The sequence below is a fragment of the Anomaloglossus baeobatrachus genome, chromosome 4 (genome assembly GCF_048569485.1).
Source record: "Anomaloglossus baeobatrachus isolate aAnoBae1 chromosome 4, aAnoBae1.hap1, whole genome shotgun sequence".
In the NCBI taxonomy this organism is placed as follows: Eukaryota; Metazoa; Chordata; class Amphibia; order Anura; family Aromobatidae; genus Anomaloglossus; species Anomaloglossus baeobatrachus.
The window spans coordinates 519,572,520-519,594,688 of record NC_134356.1 but is presented as its reverse complement, the minus strand read 5'-3'; the positions used below and the strand labels follow the sequence as shown (position 1 = coordinate 519,594,688).

Here is a 22,169-nt window from a genome sequence, read left to right as displayed (position 1 = left end):
ACATGCGTCGCTTGACGCATGTGACTGATGCGTTGTACAACGGATGACAATGAAAAGAATTTCATTGTCGGACTCCGTTGTGTGGGAGGGGGTGGAGCCGAACGGGGGGCGGAGCCGAGCGGGGGCGGAACCAGGCGCTGAGGATGTCAGTGGCAGTGCTGCGGTCTGCATGGCTGGGGACAGGTGAGTGTTGTGAGTGAGTGAGTGTGTGTGTGAGTGAGTGTACACATGCAGAGTGTGGGAGGGGGCGGAGCTGAGCGGGGGCGGAGCCAGGCGCTGAGGATGTCAGTGGCAGTGCTGCGGTCTGCATGGCTGGGGACAGGTGAGTGTGTGTGTGTGTGTGTGTGTGAGTGTACACATGTGGAGTGCGGGAGGGGGCGGAGCCGAGCAGGGGGAGGAGCCGAGCGGGGCCAGGCGCTGAGGATGTCAGTGGCAGTGCTGCGGTCTGCAGGGCTGGGGACAGGTGAGTGTGAGTGTGTGTGTGTATACACATGTGCGGAGTGCGGGAGGGGGCGGGGCCGAGCGGGGAAGTGTCGGCTCCCTGCACACGTAACAAGACTAAATATCGGGTAAAGCAAAGCACCCGATGTTTACCTTGGTTACCCGATATTTACCTTGGTTACGGGCGTACACCGCTTAGCGCTGGCTCCTTGCACCGTAACCAGGGTAAATATCGGGTAACCAAGCAAAGCTGGTGACGTGTGCAGGGAGCCAGAGAGCATGCGCAGCGAAATCCAACGGATTGCACTGCTCAAAAAACGTTACAGGCTGCGTTCCTCCCGCCCGGCGGTCAGTCATTCCACGACTGATCAGTCGGGCGGATGGTGCAACGCAGCATCATCAGTCACAATCCGCCGCTCATACAAGTCTATGGAAACAGCGGAATCCGCTAAACGGATCCTGTTGTTTACCAGAGCAGCGGATTGTGACTGATACAATTTAACGGAAGTGTGAACCTAGCCTTATATGTATCATCATCAGTCATTTAGGACAACATTGGATCATTCAGAAATCCTCAATGAACTTCTGGAGTGAGTTTGCTGCACTGAAAGTAAAGGGGACGAATAATATTGCACGCCCCAACTTTCAGTTTATTATTTTTTACAAAAGTTTAAAACAAGCAATAAATTTCGTTCAACTTCACAATTGTGTCCCACTTGTTGTTGATTCTTCACCATAACATTAAAATGTTTATCTTTATGTTTGAAGCCTGAAATGTGGGAAAAGGTTGAAAAATTCAAGGGGGCCGAATACTTTCGCAAGGCACTGTGAGTGTGTCTATGTATACTGATATAATGTGCATGTGTACAAAGAATGGAAAGGTCTGTAATTTTTATTGTAGGTACACTTCAGCTGTGACAGACAGAATAAAAAAATCCAGAAAATCACATTGATTGATTTTTAAATAATTTAATTTGCATTTTCCTGCATGAAATAAGTATTTGATACAAGAGGAAAACAGAACTTAATATTTGGTACAGAAACCTTTGTTTGCAATTACAGAGTTCATATGTATATTGTAGTTATTGACCAGGTTTGCACACACTCCAGCAGGGATTTTGGCCCACTCCTCCATGCAGATCATCTCCAGATTTTCCAGGTTTCGGGGCTGTCGCTGGGCAACATTTGAGTTTCAGCTCCCTCCAAAAATTTTCTATTGGGTTCAGATGTGGATACTGGCTAGGCCACTCCAGGACCTTGCATTACTTCTTACAGAGCCACTCCTTAATTGTCCTGGCTGTGTGTTTTGGGTCATTGTCATGCTGGAAGACCTAGCCTTGAGCCATCTTCAGTATTCTTTCTGAGGTAAGGAGGTTGTTGGCCAAAATCTTGTCATATATGAGCCCATCAGTCCCCCCTTCAATACGGTGCAGTCATCCTGTCCTCTTTGCAGGAAGGAACCCCCAAAAGTATGATGTTTCCACCCCCATGCTTCACTGTTGTGATGGGGGTCTTGGGATTGTACTCCTCCTTCTTCCTCCTCCAAACACGGCGATTGGAGTTGATACCCAAAAGTTCTATTTTGGTCTCATCTAACCACTTGGCTTTCTCCCATGCCTCCTCTGGATAATCTAGATAGTCATTGGTGAACTTGAAACCGGCCTGGACATGTCCTGCATGAGCAGGGAGACCTTACGTGCCCTGCAGGATATTAATCCATGACAGCATAGTATGTTACTAATGGTAATCTTTGAGACTGTGGTCCTAGCTCTGTTCAGGTCATTGACCAGGTCCCCTCCCATGTAGTTCTGGACTGATTCCTGACCTTTCTCATAATCATCCTTGCATGAAGCCCCAGACCGAGTAAGATTGTCAGTCATCTTGTGTTTCTGCCATTTTCAAACACTTGCGCCAACAGTAATAATAATAGTCTTTATTTTTTCATATTGCCAACATATTCTGCCTCGCTTTACATACATTAGCAATGCTGTCCCCATTGGCGCTCATAATTAAATAAATTCCCTATCTGTATATCTTTGGAGTGTGGGAGAAAACTGGAGTACCTGGAGGAAACTCACAAACACAGGGAGAACATACAAACTCCTTGCAGATGTTGTCCTTGGCGGGATTTGAACCCAGGACCCCAGCGCTGCAAGACTGTAGTGCTAACCACTGAGCCACCATTTTCTCACCAAGTAGCTTGGCTATTGTCCAAAAGCCCATCCTAGTCTTGTGCAGATCTACAATTTTGTCCCTGATGTCCTTCGAAAGCTCTTTGGTCGTGGTCATGGTGGAGAGGTTGAAGTGTAATTGATTGAGTGTGTGGACAGGAATCTTTTATACAGGTGACTAGTTCAGACAGGTGCAATTATTACAGGTAATGAGTGCAGAGAAGGAGAGCTTCTTAAAAAATGAATTACCATTCTGCGAGAGCCAGAATACTTGCAGGTTAGTAGGTGATCAAATACTTACGGTATTTCATGCAATAAAATGCAAATTAATCATTTAAAAATCATCCATTCTGATCTTCTGAATCTTGTTTTTTATCTGTCACAGTTGAAGTGTACCTACGAAATTACAGACCTCTCCATTCTTTGTAGGTGGGAAAACTTTGCAAAATCGGCAGTGCGCCAAATACTTATTTTACCCATTTTGTGTGTGTGTGTGTGTGTATGTATGTATGTATGTATGTATGTATGTATGTATATATATATATATATATATATATATATATATATATATATATATAGTGCCTTGGAAAAGTATTCAGTCCCCTTGCTTTTTTTCAACCTTTTCCTACATTTCAGGCTTCAAACATAAAGATACAAATTTTAATGTTATGGTGAAGAATCAAGTACAAGTGGGACACAATTGTGAAGTTGAACGAAATTTATTGCTTATTTTAAAAAATTTTAAAAAATAAACTGAAAATTTGGGCGTGCAATATTATTTGTCCCCTTTACTTTCAGTGCAGTAAACTCAGTCCAGAAGTTCTTTGAGGATCTCTGAATGATCCAAAGTAGTCCTAAATGACTGAAGATGATAATTATAAGCCACCTGTGTGTAATCTAGTCTCCGTATAAATGCACCTGCTCTGTGATAGTCTCAGTGTTTTGTTTAAAATGCAGATAGCATCATGAAGACCAAGGAACACAACAGGCAGTTCCATGATACTGTTGTGGAGAAGTTTAAAGCCGGATTTGGTTATAAAAAGATTTCCACAACTTTAAACATCCCAATAAGCACTGTGCAAGTGATCATATTGAAATGGAAGGAGTATCATACCACTGCAAATCTACCAAGACACGGCCGTCCATCCAAACTTTCATCTCAAACAAGAAGAAGACTGATCAGAGATGCAGCCAAGAGGCCCATGATCACTCTGGATGAACTGCAGAGATCCACAGCTGAGGTGGTAGAGTCTGTCCATAGGACAACAATCAGTCGTACACTGCACAAATCTGGCCTTTATGGAAGAGTGGCAAGAAGAAAGCCATTTCTGAAAGATATCCATAAAAGGTGTCATTTAAAGTTTTCCACAAGCCACCTGGGAGACACACCAAACATGTGGAAAAAGGTGCTCTGATCAGATGAAACCAAAATCGAACTTTTTGGGCACAATGCCAAACGATATGTTTGGTGTAAAAGCAACACAGCTCATCACCCTGAACACACCATCCCCACTGTCAAACATGGTGGTGGCAGCATCATGGTTTGGGCCTGCTTTTCTTCAGCAGGGACAGGGAAGATGGTTAAAATTGATGGGAAGATGGATGGAGCCAAATACAGGACCATTCTTCAAGAAAACCTGTTGGAGTTTGCAAAAGACCTGAGACTGGGACGGAGATTTGTCTTCCAACAAGACAATGATCCAAAACATAAAGCAAAATCTACAATGGAATGGTTCACAAATAAACGTATTCAGGTGTTTGAATGGCCAAGTCACAGTCTAGACCTGAATCTAATCGAGAATCTGTGGAAAGAGCTGAAAACTGCTGTTCACAAACGCTCTCCATCCAACCTCACTCAGTTCGACCTATTTGTAAAGGAAGAATGGGCAAGAATTTCAGTCTCTCGATGTGCAAAACTGATAGACACATACCACAAGCGATTTGCAGCTGTAATCGCAGCAAAAGGTGGCACTACAAAGTATTAACTTAAAGGGGACTAATAATATTGCACGCCCCAATTTTCAGTTATTTATTTTTTAAAAATGCTTAAAATAGGCAATAAATGTCATTCAACTTCACAATTGTGTCCCACTTGTTGATTCTTCACTATAAAATTTAAATTTTTATCTTTATGTTTGAAGCCTGAAATGTGGGAAAAGGTTGAAAAAATCAAGGGGGCCGAATATTTTTGCAAGGCAATATATATATATATATATTCTGAGGTAGCACGGTCGGCTGCGCAGCAGAAGACACGGGATCCAGGCATTAAGGTTCACAGCACACGGTTTTAATGTCCAAACAAAAGTCCATAACAAAATACATGTGCCTCTCCAGCAGAAAACTCAGGGAGTTTTGTTCACTCCCTCACACCCGGCACACCTGCCCTTGTTCCTGATTCTATTTAACCCTTCCTTCAGCCTGTAGGGAAACAGCATTAACCCTATAGTGGATTTACTTTCTATCATGGAGTGAGCACAACCGGGGCGAGACATACCGGCCGTCATAGATAACCCCGGTCACAGTCTCACATACCCCCCCCTCAGTTCAAGCGTGCGGGGTTGAACTCCAGCCATCAAACACGGGCCGCGGGACAAGGCATCGGCGTTGCCCTGCAACCCACCGGCCCGGTGTTCAACCGTAAACCGGAAGTTCTGCAGAGAAAGGAACCACCGGGTAACCCGGGCATTCCGTTCCTTGGCGGACCTCATCCAGACCAGTGGAGAGTGATCCGTCACCAAGCGAAACTGCCGTCCCAGCAGGTAATAGCGTAGGGACTCCAAGGCCCACTTGATCGCCAGACACTCCTTCTCCACTACGCTATGATTCCGCTCGGGAGGGGTGAGCTTCCTACTCAAGAAGGTGACGGGGTGTTCCTCCCCCTGAACCACCTGAGACAGCACTGCCCCCAGGCCGACCTCCGAGGCGTCAGTCTGTACTATGAACTCCTTCCGGAAATCAGGGTTGACCAGAACGGGCTGTCCGCACAGGACCGCCTTCAGGGCACGGAAGGAGTCCTCGGCCTGCGGAGTCCAGCGCACCATGACGGACTTCTTGCCTTTGAGAAGGTCCGTCAAGGGGGCTGATAGTCCCGCAAAATCCTTTACAAACCTCCTGTAGTACCCCACGATACCCAGGAAGGCCCTAACCTGCTTCGTGGTCAGGGGTCTAGGCCACTTCTGGATCGCCTCAACCTTGTTAATTTGGGGCTTAATCACTCCTTGGACTATCACGTAGCCCAAGTAGCGGGCTTCCGTGAGTCCCAATGCACATTTCTTGGGATTGGCTGTCAATCCGGCTGTTCGAAGCGCGTCCACCACCGCTTGTACCTGTTCCAAGTGAGTCTGCCAATCGGAGCTGTAAATAATGATGTCATCCAGGTACGCTGATGCATACGCCTGGTGGGGTTCCAGCACTAAGTCCATCAACCTCTGGAACGTGGCCGGAGCGCCATGTAACCCAAAAGGCAAGACAACATAGTGGAAGAGACCCTCCGGCGTAACAAAAGCGGTTTTCTCCTTGGCGGACTCCGTTAGTGGCACCTGCCAGTACCCCTTGGTCAGGTCGAGCGTGGTAAAATATCGCGCCTGTCTCAGCCTATCAATCAGCTCATCCACCCGGGGCATGGGGTAGAGATCGAACTTGGATATTTCGTTCAATCTCCTAAAGTCATTGCAGAACCTTAAGGAGCCATCGGGTTTTGGTATTAGGACAATCGGACTAGCCCATTCACTCCGGGATTTTTCGATGACCCCCAGGCGTAACATTGTCTTTACTTCCTCCGATATGGCTTGTCGTCGAGCCTCCGGTACCCGGTATGACTTCAGGCGTACCTTCAGGTGGGGCTCGGTGACAATATCGTGTCGTATCAGACTGGTCCTACCGGGCAGCTCGGAGAAGACATCGGGGTTCTGCTGAACCAACCGTCTGGCCTCTCGCCTCTGTTGCTTGGTGAGGGCTTGTCCAATCCTTACTTCCGGTTCGTCCTCTCCGGAGGTCGCTGGAGCCGGATGTGAACGACCCGAAGAGGAGGGAGGTGGGGAAAAAACAGCCATCAGGCTTTCCCGTTCCTGCCAAGGTTTTAATAGGTTGACATGGTATATTTGTTCAGGTTTCCGCCTACCGGGCTGCAATACTTTATAGTTAACCACCCCGACTCTTTCCTTTATCTCGTAGGGGCCTTGCCACTGAGCCAGGAATTTACTCTCCGCCGTGGGGATTAATACCAACACCCGATCGCCGGGTTTAAAGGTCCGCACGGTGGCTTGTCTATTGTAGCGGCCGCTTTGCGCGGCCTGAGCCTCCTGTAAATGCTCCTTCACAATTGGCATGACCGCGCTTATGCGGTTCTGCATACCTAAAATGTGTTCGATCACACTTTTATGGGGTGTGGGCTCTTGTTCCCATGTTTCCTTTGCCAGGTCCAACAATCCCTGGGGATGTCGCCCGTATAACAATTCAAAAGGCGAAAACCCCGTGGATGCCTGTGGCACCTCTCGTATGGCAAACATCATATAGGGAAGCATCATATCCCAGTCTTTCCCGTCTTTTGAGATCACCCTTCTTAGCATGGTTTTCAGGGTTTTATTGAAACGCTCAACTAAACCGTCCGTTTGAGGATGATACACAGACGTACGCAACTGCTTGATCTGGAGTAGCCGGCATAGCTCTTTGGTCACTTTAGACATGAATGGGGTCCCCTGATCCGTAAGGATCTCCTTGGGCAACCCCACCCGGCAGAACACAGCAAACAACTCCCGAGCTATAAGCTTTGCTGCAGTATGTCTGAGAGGTATCGCCTCGGGATACCGGGTGGCATAGTCAACGATCACTAGGATGTGTTGGTGCCCTCGAGCGGACTTTACGAGGGGCCCCACCAGATCCATCCCTATCCATTCAAAAGGGACTTCTATAATGGGTAACGGTACCAACGGACTGCGAAAATGGGTCAGGGGTGCGGTAAGCTGACACTCCGGGCAGGTTTCGCAGAACCGTTTTACCTCCCCAAAGACCCCGGGCCAATAGAACCTTTGCAATATTCTCTCCTGCGTTTTCTTGACCCCTAGGTGGCCACTCATCAGGTGTTTATGAGCCAAGTCGAGGACCCGCCGGCGATGCGGCTGGGGCACCACCAACTGTTCTACCCCCACGCCCCGTATTTCATCTACCCGGTAGAGTAAATCCTGCTTAAGAGCGAAATGGGGGTACCTTACCTGGGCACCGGGCAGCTGTGCCACCCCGTCAACTACTGTCACCCGACTCCGGGCATGTATTAACGTAGGGTCCTGGAGTTGGGCTGTCCCAAACGTATCCGGGGACGCCTCCAACTCCGGGATGGGCTCGACCGTCTCAGCCTCTCCTGCCAATACCTCTAGGGGCGACCTATCGGGTTCACACTCTGTCCCTATCATGGGAACCCCTACGGCAGGTGTCCCGGATTCAGGATTGTAGGGCTCAGGTCCTGGACCGACCAATATCTGAGGGGACTTAGGGGGTCCCCTCCATAAAGTCCAAAAATAGGGCAGATCCCTTCCTAGGATCACGTCATAAGGAAGAGTGTTAAGAAGTCCCACCTCATGTTGCACCTGACCGCAAGGTGCTGTGATGGTGACAATCCCCGTGGGATAGTCGCGGCGGTCCCCATGTATGCAAACCACCCCCACGGTGCGTCCTGTGGCCTTTACTTTAGCCCTCAAGGTGGATCGCACAAGGGCCACTAAGCTTCCGGAATCCAACAATCCTGTAACCGGACATCCATTCACCTGTATTTGGCACAAGTGGGGCTCCGTCTCTGGGGAGACCAGGTCAGCGGTACACATCACCTGACCATACATTGAACCCCGCCGGGTAACCCCACAATCCATGGGCTCCGTGGTGAGTGGACACTGGGCTTCCATATGTCCCACCCGCTGGCACCGCCAACATCTAATGGGGACAGAAACCCCCTTGACTGGTTGTCGTTTAGGGTACAGAACCTTCCGGACCTCAGGAATGGCGGCCGCGGCCTCAGACGGGACGGTAGGGGACTCCTGCACCGTTGTCAGCGGTGGGTCCTTGGCCCTAGGCTTGGAGGGGCCGGACCGACGGGCGGTACGCAAAGTCTCAGTGTCCCGTATCAAGTCCTGCGTAGCCACATGCCGCTCTACCAGGGACACTAATTGGTCCAGGGTACTCGGGTCACCCTGTCCGACCCACCGTTGAACGGTGACGGGTAAAGTGCGCACAAAACGATCCACTACTACCCTTTCCACCATTTGCGCCGGGCTCAGAGTGTCAGGCTGCAACCACTTTTTTACAAGATGCAACAAGTCATAGGCCTGGGAGCGTACGGGTTTGGCTTCCTCAAAGAACCACTGATTTACCCGCTGAGCCCGTACATAGGTATTCACCCCCAACCGAGCCAGTATTTCGGCTTTCAGGGTCACATAGTCAATGGCGTCCTCGGTACAGAGGTCCAGGTACGCTTTTTGGGGTTCCCCCGTCAGATAGGGCGACAATACCTCAGCCCACTGCGGGGTCGGCAGCTTTTCCCGCTCGGCCACCCACTCAAACACCGCCAGGAACGCTTCCACATCATCACCCGGGGTCATCTTTTGCAATGCTTGTCTCACCGCTTTCCGGACGCTGCCGTCGTCACCCGGTCCCGGGGTTGTTGCTGCCGGTCCGGCACGGATCGACTTGGCCAGGAGAACCATCTGTTCTTGGTGCCTTTTTTCCTGCAATTGCAAGGCTTGCTGCTGACGTGCATTGGCCTGATCCATCTGTTCTTGGTGCCTTTTGTCCTGCATTTGCAAGGATTGCTGCTGACGTGCATTGGCCTGATCCATCTGTTCTTGGTGCCTTTTGTCCTGCATTTGCAAGGATTGCTGCTGACGTGCATTGGCCTGATCCATCTGTTCTTGGAGTTTTTTTTCCTGCACTTGCAAGGATTGCTGCTGACGTTCCAACGCCCGGAGCAGGTGTGCATTGGTCTGTTGCTGCTGTGCATTAGCCTGTTGCTGCTGTGCATTAGCCTCTTGTAGCTGTGTATTAGTCTGTTGCTGCAGCCTTAGTATGTCTTCCATGGCGTCGCTGGGTTTGGGCTGTAGTATAGCCGCTCGAATCCAGGACATGTGCTACCGGGTCACCAGGGATGGATGGTACACCTCACCGGCTGTCATGCCCGCCGATTCTCCACCATATGTGAGGTAGCACGGTCGGCTGCGCAGCAGAAGACACGGGATCCAGGCATTAAGGTTCACAGCACACGGTTTTAATGTCCAAACAAAAGTCCATAACAAAATACATGTGCCTCTCCAGCAGAAAACTCAGGGAGTTCTGTTCACTCCCTCACACCCGGCACACCTGCCCTTGTTCCTGATTCTATTTAACCCTTCCTTCAGCCTGTAGGGAAACAGCATTAACCCTATAGTGGATTTACTTTCTATCATGGAGTGAGCACAACCGGGGCGAGACATACCGGCCGTCATAGATAACCCCGGTCACAGTCTCACAATATATATACTAGCTGTACTACCCGGCTTCGCCCGGGTTAGTAACTGCTGTTAACAAAATAGAATGTATTAACAAAAATGTATTCTGCACACAAAAGCCACTAAACAAATAGGTGTGTTTTAGGGCGATTATGTGGCGAGGTTGGTGTATGTGTGGGGAAATGTGTGCTGAGGGTGGTATATGTGTTCAAGTACGTGGTAGTGTGTGGCGCATTTTGTGTGTGTGTTCATATCCCTGAGTGTGGTGAGTATTCCATGTCGGGGCCCCACATTATCAACTGTACGGTATTTACTGGCAGCTGTCAATTTGCCCCCAACACTTTTCGTTTCACTTTTTCCCCATTAAGTAGATAGGGGCAAAATTGATTGGTAAATTGGAACGCGCGGAGTTAAAATTTCGCCTCACAACATAGCACCCGGCGCTGCCTGGGATAGTAACTGTCTCTCTGTTTCTCTCCCATTCTCTGTCTGTCTCCCCCTCTGTATATATCTCTGTCTCTTTCTCTATCTCTTTGTCTGTCTGTCTCTTTCCATGTCTGTCTCTGACTGTCTCTTTTTCTGTCTGTCTCAATCTCTTTCCCTGTCTGTCTATCTATCTCTTTCACTGTCTGTCTATTTATCTCTGTCTCTTTCCCTGTCTGTCTATTCCCCTCTCTTTCCCTGTCTGTCTCTTTACCTCTCTTTCCCTGTCTGTCTGTTTCCCTGTCTCTGTCTCTTTGTCTGTGTCTGTCTCTTAACCTGTCTCTCTCTTTGCCTGTCAGTCTGTCTCTTTCCCTGTCAGTCTGTCTCTTTGTGGCTGTCTCTTACCCTGTCTATGTCTGTTTCTTACCCTGTCTGTGTCTGCCTCTTTTCCTGTCTGTGTCTCTCTTTCCCTGGCTGCATTGTGACACGCCAACATTCCATATAAGGGCGTGGCTGCGCATTCTTCTGAAGTTGTGGCTGCACTGTGGCTCCCAGCTCCATTCGCTTTAAAGGATGCAGGTTTTTTGGTGAATAACTGTAAAGCGCGGGATTAAAATTTCCCCTCAAAACATAGCCTATGACGCTCTTTGGGTCCAGAAGTGTGAGTGTGCAAACTTTTGTGGCTATAGCTGCGATGGTGCAGATGCCAATCCCGGACATACATACATACATACATACATACATACATACACACACACACACACACACACACACACACACACACATTCAGCTTTATATATTAGATAGATATAGATATATATATATATATATATATATATATATATATATATATATATATATATATATATATATAGATATATCTATATATATAATTGCCTTATTCTGTCTATCTGTCTGTCTGTCTGTCATGCTCCAAAATTGTGTCCTTACGGTGACACAAAGCTGATTGGCCGCTGGGCTCGCCATGGCCCCGCCCCCCCACACGGATTGGCCGCTCGCCCAGGCTGCGCCCCCACACGGATTGGCCAGCCGCTCGCCCAGGCTCCGCCCCCCCCACAGATTGGCCTCTCGCCCCGGCACCCTGCAGGCATTGGCAATTCAGCCACGCCACGCCCCGCCCCCCTCACGCAATGCACGTTAGCTCTGGCCCCACCCCCTCCCTCCCCCCGCGCATTTCTCTAACTGACACGGCTGTCACGGAGGTGAGTACGGTACTCCCTATCCCCCCCCAACCCCCCCCCCCCCCCCCCCCGGCCCCCGCTCCCAAAGGGGTGGTGTGGATACTCGCATGGTTACAAGCGCTGTCACGGAGGTGAGTACTGTACTCCCTCCCCCTCCCCCGGCCCCCGCTCCCACGGCAGTGGTGGGAGTGGTGTGGATACGTTGGTAACCATGCTCGCATGGTTACAAGCCCATCAAGGTCCTGCTGCGCCGGAAGGTCCACACGCACACACACAAACATACACACACATCAGATCACACTCACACTCACTCTCATACACACCTCACACACACCTCACATCGCATCCACATACTCACGACATCCTGGGATATCGCTTGCTTCTCGGCGGCGAAAATGTGCTGTTGTGATCTTCCAGGACCTGACGGAGGATCACATGGCCAGAAGCATGTGATATCCCCGGATGTTGTGAGTATGAGCGCGTAAGTGCGATATCGTCAGTGTCTGTGTGTGTGAGTGGATGCGATCGGGTGTGTGTGAGTGGATGCGATCGGGTGTGTGTGAGTGGATGCGATCGGGTGTGTGTGAGTGGATGCGATCGGGTGTGTGTGTGAGTGGATGCGATCGGGTGTGTGTGTGAGTGGATGCGATCGGGTGTGTGTGTGAGTGGATGCGATCGGGTGTGTGTGTGAGTGAATGCGATCGGGTGTGTGTGTGAGTGGATGCGATCGGGTGTGTGTGTGAGTGCATGCGATCGGGTGTGTGAGTGTCGGCAGAGGAGCAGGGCGTGCTGGAGAAGGCTGGGAGCAGAGAGGCTGATCATGGGGAAGAGGGAAATGCTGATGCTGAAGGAGGCTGGGATGGGAAGGCTGGGAAGAAGGAGGCTGGGAGGAGAGAGGCTGATCCTACGGAAGGCTGGGGACGGGAGGCTGATGCTGAGGGAGGCTGGAAGGAGAGAGGCTGATGCTGAGGGAGGCTGGGACGAGGGAGGCTGATGCTTAGGGAAGCTGATGCTGGAGGAGGCTGGAAGAACAGAGGCTGATGCTGGTGGAGGCTGATGCTTTGGGAGGCTGATGCTGGGGGAGACTGGGAGAGGAAGGCTGATGCTGAGGGAGGCTGGGAAGGGGAGGCTGGGAGGAAGGAGGCTGGGAAGAGAGAAGCTGATCCTTGGGAAGGCTGGGAAAGGGAGGCTGATGCTGAGGGAGGCTGGAAGGATAGAGCCTGATGCTAGAGACAGAGACGCTGATGCTGGGAGGAGAGAGGCTGATGCTGCGGGCAGAGAGGCTGATGATGCGGGTAGAGAGGCTGATGCTGGCGCAGCATGGCGGATGGAGCACGTTTGGTAATGCGCAGCATGGCGGATGGAGCACGTTTGGGAGTGCGCAGCATGGCGGATGGAGTACGTTTGGGAGTGCGCAGCATGGCGGATGGAGCACGTTTGGGAGTGCGCAGCATGGCGGATGGAGCACGTTTGGAAGTGCGCAGCATGGCGGATGCAGCACGATGGCGAGTGCGGAGTATGGCGGATGGAGCATGTTTGGGAGTGCGCAGCATGGCGGATGGACCACGTTTCGGAGTGCGCAGCATGGCGGATGGAGCACGTTTGAGAGTGCGCAGCATGGGAGATGGAGCACGATGGGGGGTGCGCAGCATAGGGGATGGAGCACGATAGAGAGTGCACTGCATGGGGGATGGAGCACGATGGGGAGTGCCCAGCATGGCGGATGGAGCACGTTTGGAAGTGCGCAGCATGGCGGATGGAGCACGTTTGGGAGTGCGCGGCATGGCGGATGGAGCACGTTTGGGAGTGCGCAGCATGGATGATGGAGCACGATGGGGGGTGCGCAGCATAGGGGATAGAGCACGATGGGGAGTGCGCTGCATGGGGCATGGAGCACGATGGGGAGTGTGGAGTATGGCGGATGGAGCACGTTTGGGAGTGCGCAGCATGGTGGATGGAGCACATTTGGGAGTGCGCAGCATGGCGGATGGAGCACGATGGGGAGTGCGCAGCGTGGCGGATGGAGCACGATGGGGAGTGCGCAGCATAAGGAATGGAGCACGATGGGGAGTGCGCAGCATGGCGGATGGAGCACGTTTGGGAGTGCGCAGCATGGCGGATGGAGCACGTTTGGGAGTGCGCAGGATGGGAGATGTAGCACGATGGGGGGTGCGCAGCATAGGGGATGGAGCACGATGGAGAGTGCACACCTCCCCCCAACACACACACACGCGCGCGCGCGCACTGCACAACACACCACACACACACACTGGAAACCACAAACAACTGCCCTACACAGACACCCACACACAGACAACGCTGCACACACAAATATACGCACATACCGCACATATATATAACAAAAATCATACATGAACTACACAATACGTAAATTCTAGAATACCCGATGCGTAGAATCGGGCCACCTTCTAGTAGATATATAAATATATATATAAAATATACAAACATACAGTGGCATGTAAAGGTTTAGCCACCCCTTGTTTAATTAAATTAGTTATTGTGAATAGTTAGAAGCTGAAGATGAAATGATCTCTAACAAGCATAAAGTTAAAGATGACACATTTCCTTTGTATTAAAAAAAAGTTTAATCTTTTTACATTTTAAAAATTAGAAAAAGGAAAATAAGCCGATGCAAACGTTTGGACACCCCTGGAGATGTGTGTGCTCAGATAACTTTGACCAAGATTTCAAACCTTAAAAAGCCTGTTAAGATTTTGGCTTGTTCACCCAACCTCCTCTATTCTTGTGGCAAAAGACAGCAGCCATAGGTTCGTCTAAGCAGCTGAATAGCACTATGAAAATAGTGGAGGCCCATAAAACAGGAAAAGGCTATCAGAAGATAGCAAAACATTTTCAAGTTGCACTTTCATCAGTTCAAAATGTTATTAAGAAATGGCAGTTAACAGAAACAGTGGAGGTCAAGATAAGGTCTGGAAGACAAAGCAACATTTATATGAAAGCTGCTTGTTGGATTGCTCTAGAGTGACAAATCAGAACTCCCGTCTGACTGCGAAAGACCTTCAGGAAGATTTAGCAGACTCTAGAGGTTCTGGTACATTGTTCTACTGTTCAGAGACACCTACACAAATATGGGTTTCATGGAAGATGCATCAGAAGAAAACCTCTCCTGTGTCCTCACCTTAAAATTCACCTTCATTAGTATACAAAAGAACATCTAAACAGGCCTGATACATTTTGGAAACAAGTCCTGTGGACTGAAGAGGTTAAAATAAGACTCTTTGACCCCAATGAACAAAGGTACGTGTGGAGAAAAATGGGCACAGATTTTTAGGAAAAGAACATTTCGCCAGCCATTAAGCATGGGGGTGGATCAATCATGCTTTGGGGTTGTGTTGCAGCCTATGGCATGGGGAACATTTCATGGGTAGAGGTAAGAATTGAATCCATGAAATTTCAACAAATTTTTGATTCAAACATAACATCATCTGTAAAAAAGCTGAAGTTGAAAAGAGAATGGCTTGTACAAATGGATAATGATGATAAACACACATGAAAACCCAGAATAGACTACCTCAAAAGGCGCAAGCTGAAGTTTTACAATGGCCCTCAGTCCCCTGATCTGAACATCAATGAAAATCTGTGGCTAGGCCTCAAAAGAGTAGTGCGTGGAAGATGACCCAGGTTTCAACAGAAGTGGGCGATTTTTCAAAGGAAGAATGGATGAAAATGCCTCAAACAGGAATTGAAAGACTATGCTGGCTACAAATAGCATTTACAGGCTGTGATACATGCCAAAAGGGTGGTACTAGGTATTAACCATGCAGGGTGCCCAAACTTTTGCATCGGCCAATTTTCCTTTTTTGTTCATTTAAAAATGTAAAAGATGAAAATATTTTTTTTTCTTAAAATACAAAGGAAATGTGTCATCCGTAACTTTATGCCGTTTAGAGATCATTTCATCTTCGACTTCCTTAACTGCACACAATAAAAGTAGTTTTGTGTACAGGTGTGCGTGCACATGTGTGTTAGTGTATGTGCGTGTTTGTGCAACACACACACCGAGACTGATCTTTTAGGGAAAAGTGATTCTTTTTTTTAATACTCTGTTATGCATTACCTGAGCTGACAGGCTTTTATTTTGCAGCAGACCTCGGTTTATATAATCCTGAATTATTTAATATCATTTTATTTTACCCTGCACTCCTTTGCTATTTTAACATTAATGCCCCATTTTTATCTTCTAAAATTTTATGTTGTCTTTGCTTATACTAGTTGACTTTAGTTTTAGTAAGAACACTACAGGGTATTCGAATATAAGAAAGAGGGGGAAGGAAACGATCAGACGCCCAATTATGAATATGCAAAAGTTTATTATAAATATAGATACAAAATTAGGTGGAGAAAGACACAACAAGCATAAATATTAAAATCAAAACCCCACAGAGACCACAGGCCCGTCCTATACCTTCAATAGAAGATGACATGATTAGTTTTATCATAGGTAATGTAATACTCAAATTCACCACATTGTGTCGCCAGTCACTTAATAGGATCTATACATGCATGGCCATTCCATGTGTGCTATGAATATTCAAATAGTGGGCACAGGACAAAACAAGAGGCGGTAAAGTCCCAAATCTTATATACACCACCAGAGCGCAGATGAGACCTTGAGCCGAGAGCTCCATCTGCGCACGCTCCTCGTACGGGTGATATTACTTGAAGCCCGCACCGTTGTCAGAGCATCTGGGACACCCGCCGCACCGTCCTGCTCCTCATAGCCCCCACCGCAGCCCGCACAGCCGCCTCCACAACAGGGGGCGCCCCCTGACGAATGTAATCTTTTCTACCGAAACGGCCGTTGGGTTGACCAGCGGTGCCCACCTCTCTGTTTGTGGACCCAGCACTCGACCTTTCCATGTAAGTTATCTCTGGTGGTGTATATAAGATTTGGGACTTTATCTCCTCTTTTTTTTGTCCAGTGCCCACTATTTGAATATTCATAGTATACATGGAATGGTCATGCATGTATAGATCCTATTAAGTGACTGGCGACACAATGTGGTGAATTTGAGTATTAAATCACCTATGATAAAACTAATCATGTCATCTTCTATTGAAGGTATAGGACGGGCCTGTGGTCTCTGTGGGGTTTTGATTTCAATATTTATGCTTGTTGTGTCTTTCTCCACCTAATTTTGTTTCTATATTTATAATAAACTTTTGCATATTCATAATTGGGCGTCTGATCATATCCTTCCCCCTTTTTCTTACAATTGTTAGCGAGTTGCCCATGCAGTTGTCCAACCTCCACACGGTGCCAATGATGGTAGTTGATATGTATTTTTCTTGCAAATTCCCAGAGATGGTACTGTTATCTGTTTGGGTTTTTGTTGCTAATTTTATGGGTACTCGAATAGTAGAGGTGCAGCTCTCCTGCAGTACTTCATTCAGCCTATGGATAGATATGGGAGCGGTTTTGGCAGAATCAGCAGATTCTTTTTGCTAATTATTTAAAGCAAATGCATTATGTTAACGATTTGATGACATTCCTATATGTGAAGTGTACTAAGGCGATCCTTGGATGTGCTTTCCCTCTGAATACTGAGATTGCAGACTCCATTGCCTTAGCATAACATCAGTCCTGCTGCAGTTCGTCTCTCCTGCACTTTGTGTAGAGCCTGTTTGCCTGCTCATTCCTCTCATCCCTAATGCCATGGCTTATGTATATGGACCTCTGTTTTCCTTTCCTAATGTGAACTTCTGGAAAGTTTGTGATGTTAACTTGTTTTTTTTTTTTTTGTTTGTTTGTGTTTTTTTGTGTACACATTCCTGATAATGCTGCTGTATCTGAAAGGTGAATGTTTCTCTCTTTTGGTGTGAAGACTTCACTGTCATTATCTCCGATCCACAGGTGCTTTCGGAGACTTCCTCTAAATCCGGTGGGTACCGTCTCTTCACTTCCTACGCCAGGCAGCCAACAGACATGAAGCAAAGTGGTTTAGGTATGTTGGATTTCTTAGTCCACTTTTTATATAATTCAATAATTTTTGGGGGGTTTCCAAATTTTGCAATTAGAACAGTCACAGTGAAAACAAAACGAAACACATTGTACCGCATTACATCATGCAATATCAAACACAAATAATATAGACACATACAACAAAAAAAAACAAATAACAAAGTGTTAAAATTCGCAGAAACTATGACATACAGTTGAACCAAGAACCTCCATAGCATAACATCCTCAAACAACATGTCAGGAGATGGAAGCAGTCCAACAATCCTCTCATCAAACCAACTGTACAAGTATCATGTCGTACTACCCTTATCACAGAACCGGAACTAGGTTATATTTAAAATTTTATGTGTAGTTGTTAATAAAGTTAGTCCATGGGTCCCATTTTTGATGAAATCTGTTCCAAGAGTTATTAATCAGAGCATGCTTCTCCACATGCTAGTCCACTTTTTATGACTTTTTTGCTTTTGTTTTTTTGGATCACAAATGGAAACATTTTGACGTAAAAAATGTATGTAATAATTTCAAATTATTAGGGAGTTTTACCACGATAATAATTCCTTTTTATGTAAAAGATTTTTTTTAAAAAAAAAAAACCCTCAATAAACTACTCCTATATAATTAACTGCTGCACAAGTACATTGTTCTTATTTAGTCCATGGTCTGATAGTCTACTTTGAGAAAAGCTGCTGGCTGCGAGAGGCCACATGCAGGGTTACCAGCATAGGTTTAAAGGGAATCTGTCAGCAGGTTTTTGCTATCTATTTTGAGAGCATCATGATAGGCAATGAGACCTTGAATCCAACGATATATAACTTAGTTTATGGAGTGTAGTAGTTCTGACACAAACTGTAGCACCGGCATCTCTGCAGAGACACTGACTTACTCACCACACTGGCCAGGTTGCGTCTTCTCCCGCACTGCCCGACCACCCATATGTGCTGCTGCCTACTTCCCTTCCCGGGTCCTGCAAATACTGCACAGGGTTCCCGGAAGTGCACCTAAGACGTGCGCGCGCATGCAGACTGGCCCTCTTAAAGGGCCAGCATGCTAATTAGAGGAAATGCCTTTCAGCCTATGGCTGAGAGGCACAGTATATATAAGGCATCATGCCATTAGGGGAGGTGCCTGCGCAACACCTTCAGTTAGTTAGTCAGTCAGTCTGCTACCTAGCTAGTTGTCAGGTCCTGAGCTCCTGTCCTGTTACACCTGTGTTCGTCTCCAGTACCTGCCTTCTCATACCTGTCTATCCCTGCCGTACCCACCATTCCTGTCCGCACCTGCCTGTCCAACCTGCCTCAGTTACCCTGCCAGTACCTGTCTACTCCCGAGTCCGTCACCTGCCCTGGGATCAGCTGCCACAGTCCCTGTCACTGCCCTGGGAGTGGTGCCTTACGTCCACCTCGCGGTGAGCGCTTAGTTAAGCCGCTCTCACGAAAGGGGAAGACGGGTCCCCCTATGGTCCAGTGGGTCCACTAATCCCACTCATTGCCACTATACCAGGCGTGCGCTTTACACAATCAGAGTTTTTAGATTTAGCATACAGCAGAGCTGAGAAAATTGGCCCCGCCAACATCAGGCTCTGTATGTACAATGTCTTTAGACAGTGAGCTGCTTATCAAAAGACGGGGATGAGTCAGTCTACCATGCAGAAAGCCATGTAGTCCTGGCAATGATATGGTCCTGGTGTTAAAACAATCATTGGACGTAAACAACAGTATGCAGCTGAATTCTGTGTTTAAACCCTTAACGCATGCTGTCTTCAGATTACATAGCAACAACCTGCTGACAGGTTTCCTCTTATGTCAACAATAGAAAATTGGTGCATATTTGGAAATTATATGTGAAAAGTGTATTGTGTTTCCAAGATTTTATTTTTTTTTGGTCGGGTTGGGGGGGGTTTACACAGGATGGATTTATTGTCATGGCAATACTTGGGTGTAAACTGTGAAAATATAGGTATAGAACCACTAGTTTGTGGACAGTGTTTCTGGTAATCGCAAATAGTCTCATCTTCTGTGAGTAGTTGAAAATTGTATAATATATTAAGGCTGGAGTCACACTAGCGAGAAACTCGCGCGAGTCTCCCATCGCATCACCCGACGTGGCCACACACTCTCCTGACTGGAGCGGATCAGCTGCATGTATTTCTTTGCAGCTGAGACGCTCCTGTCCGGAGAGCTGCAGGCCATGTCGGGTGATGTGATGCAAGACTTGCACGAGTCTCTCACAAGTGTGACTCTGGCCTAACACTTTTACTACTGTCAGGTGCATGGGCAAGATACCATGACTTTAAAAGTTTACAACCGCTAGAGTTTTAGGTTTTGAAAGATGCCAGACTCACTGTTCACAAGACTTGGGATTCATCACTTGCTTTAAGTCTTAAGTATAAAAAAAAGATGTACATGACATTTGTGTAAAGTGAGGGAAAGAGGTAAAGTGAGATCAAGAAGAAATATCCCAACGTGTTACTGTTCTCTCCATCATTACAACCTCCAGTGACCCCAGCAGGTGATGACAATATGTTACCCTTTATATCAGCCTCCGACAAGTTAGAAAGAATATATGCCCTCTGATTCTTACATTTAGGAGGGAGTTTTCCTTTATTTTTTTTTTTTAATAATAGAGCTAGGAAAATAAGCATGTAGCACACTATTGACATCTAGAGTTGAATGTTTAATGGGTTTAAGCTATATTTGTGGTGGTTATGGCCTTTTCAATCATTATACTTTCATTTTCAGTATGTTTGGTGAATCTTAGGGCCTACATGGGTCTAAATGTTAACTTTTTATTAGTCGTGTGTATTCCATTGTACCCCAAGCAAGTTTGTTTTCGTCAAATTGCCGCAAATATGAAAGGTAGGTAACCGTCCATTTCGGTAGCTTCCTAGCTCAGACGCCCCCTTCCTCCTCTGGGAATCCCGAGACTCGGCATTGACTACACATGCCACAGCGAGGTGCAGCAACAAATAGTGTAAGTATTTTGGGCACGGCTATCTGAATGTTAACCACACACATGAGGCTTTAATGAGAAATTGCATAAATTTGTTCACAATCTTCCAGGTGTTTTACTTTAAAAAAAAATGTATAGGAATGGGTGCATAGGTTGTTTCTTTTATTTTATAATTCAGGTTTTCCAAAACAATGTTTTCAGTATGTCATTTGGTCTGCTACATTTTTTTGTTTTTAGGTGTAGGATAATAAATGTTTGTCAAAACTATTAAAATTTCCTGGCAGTGAAAGAGCTTAAAGGAGTTATCCAGTCAGCTAAAAAGTATTTTAAATATTTCTATAAGGCTGCTTTCACACATCCGGTTTTTGCAGTGCGGCTCAATCCGGCTCAAAAACCTATGCAACGGATGCGGCGGAAAAAACGGATCCGTTGCATAAGTTTTCCCATGCGGCCCGTCCGTTTTTTGACGGATGCGGCTTGATACTAAGCATGCGCAGTGCAAAAAAACGCATCCGGCTGCCGGATGAGGTTTTTGCTGCAGGACGCCGCATCTGACGTCCATAGGCTTGCATTGTAAATCGCGCCGGATCCGGCGCGATGCGGTTTTTCACCGCACAAAAAACCGTGCCAGGCAACGTTCCATCCGTCCGCCGCATGGGCTAAATATGCCGCATCCAGCAAAAAACAGACGCAACGCAAGGCCATGCGGCACAATACGGCACTCATGCAAGTCTATGCAGGAAAAAAACGCAACTGGTGGCAAAAAAAATGGTTGCGTTTTTTCTGCAAAGCGCCGTATTGTGCCGCTCAGCAAAATCCGGATGTGTGAAAGCAGCCTAAGCAGGAGATGAGGAACTTACCCATAAGTGCTTTTATCAGTTTCCATCAGACGTCTATTCCATCATATGATCATGAGACTAGATTACAGATGCATCTTCTTGTATCCATAAAACATTACATCAGCTGACAACAAAGTTTACCCTCCCTTTAGACCCGACCCCCTTTACATAGTATATTACTTGCTGTGCATGGTGACTAGATGTTTCTGAAGTTAGTTTTCAACCTCCTTCTACGCACATGTTGTGTGTGTGATCCCCCATTTTCTCACTACCAATCAGCCTGGCCATAAACTGATGGAAAGGTGAATGGACATACAGTGGATGCGTCAGATGAGACTGCATCCAACTCTATAAGGGTCTAGATGACATGCATGGCAAAGGGAGCATGGCTTTCAGGAACACATCATTAAATCTATAGTAAAAGTTACAGAGCAGACCCGAAAGGCAGAGTTGAAAAGAAACCTCTTGGTAAGTTGTACAAAAAGACAATCCTCCAGCACCAGACTTCTAAAAGCTTGTATTTATTGTGAAAAATGTGATAAAATCACAGCATTCACTGCGCAGTAAAAGCCCAGTCGGGCACCTGGTCAGCAGACATGTTTCGGACTGACTTGTCCTTAGTCTTTACTTTAGTCTTTTGTTAATGTTGGCCATAAATTTACTTTGATGCA

General features: G+C 47.3%; 1 protein-coding gene across 9 annotated transcripts in view; it reads left to right on the top strand.

The window, feature by feature from the left end:
• PPIP5K1 (diphosphoinositol pentakisphosphate kinase 1) overlaps nucleotides 1-22,169 on the top strand; it is a 316,383-nt gene that overhangs the window by 223,508 nt on the left and 70,706 nt on the right. For all 9 annotated transcript variants that reach the window (XM_075345881.1, XM_075345880.1, XM_075345875.1 and 6 more), the window contains one exon: nucleotides 17,603-17,693. In XM_075345881.1, coding sequence (XP_075201996.1) covers nucleotides 17,603-17,693 — 91 coding nt within the window. The remainder of the gene's footprint in view (nucleotides 1-17,602; nucleotides 17,694-22,169) is intronic.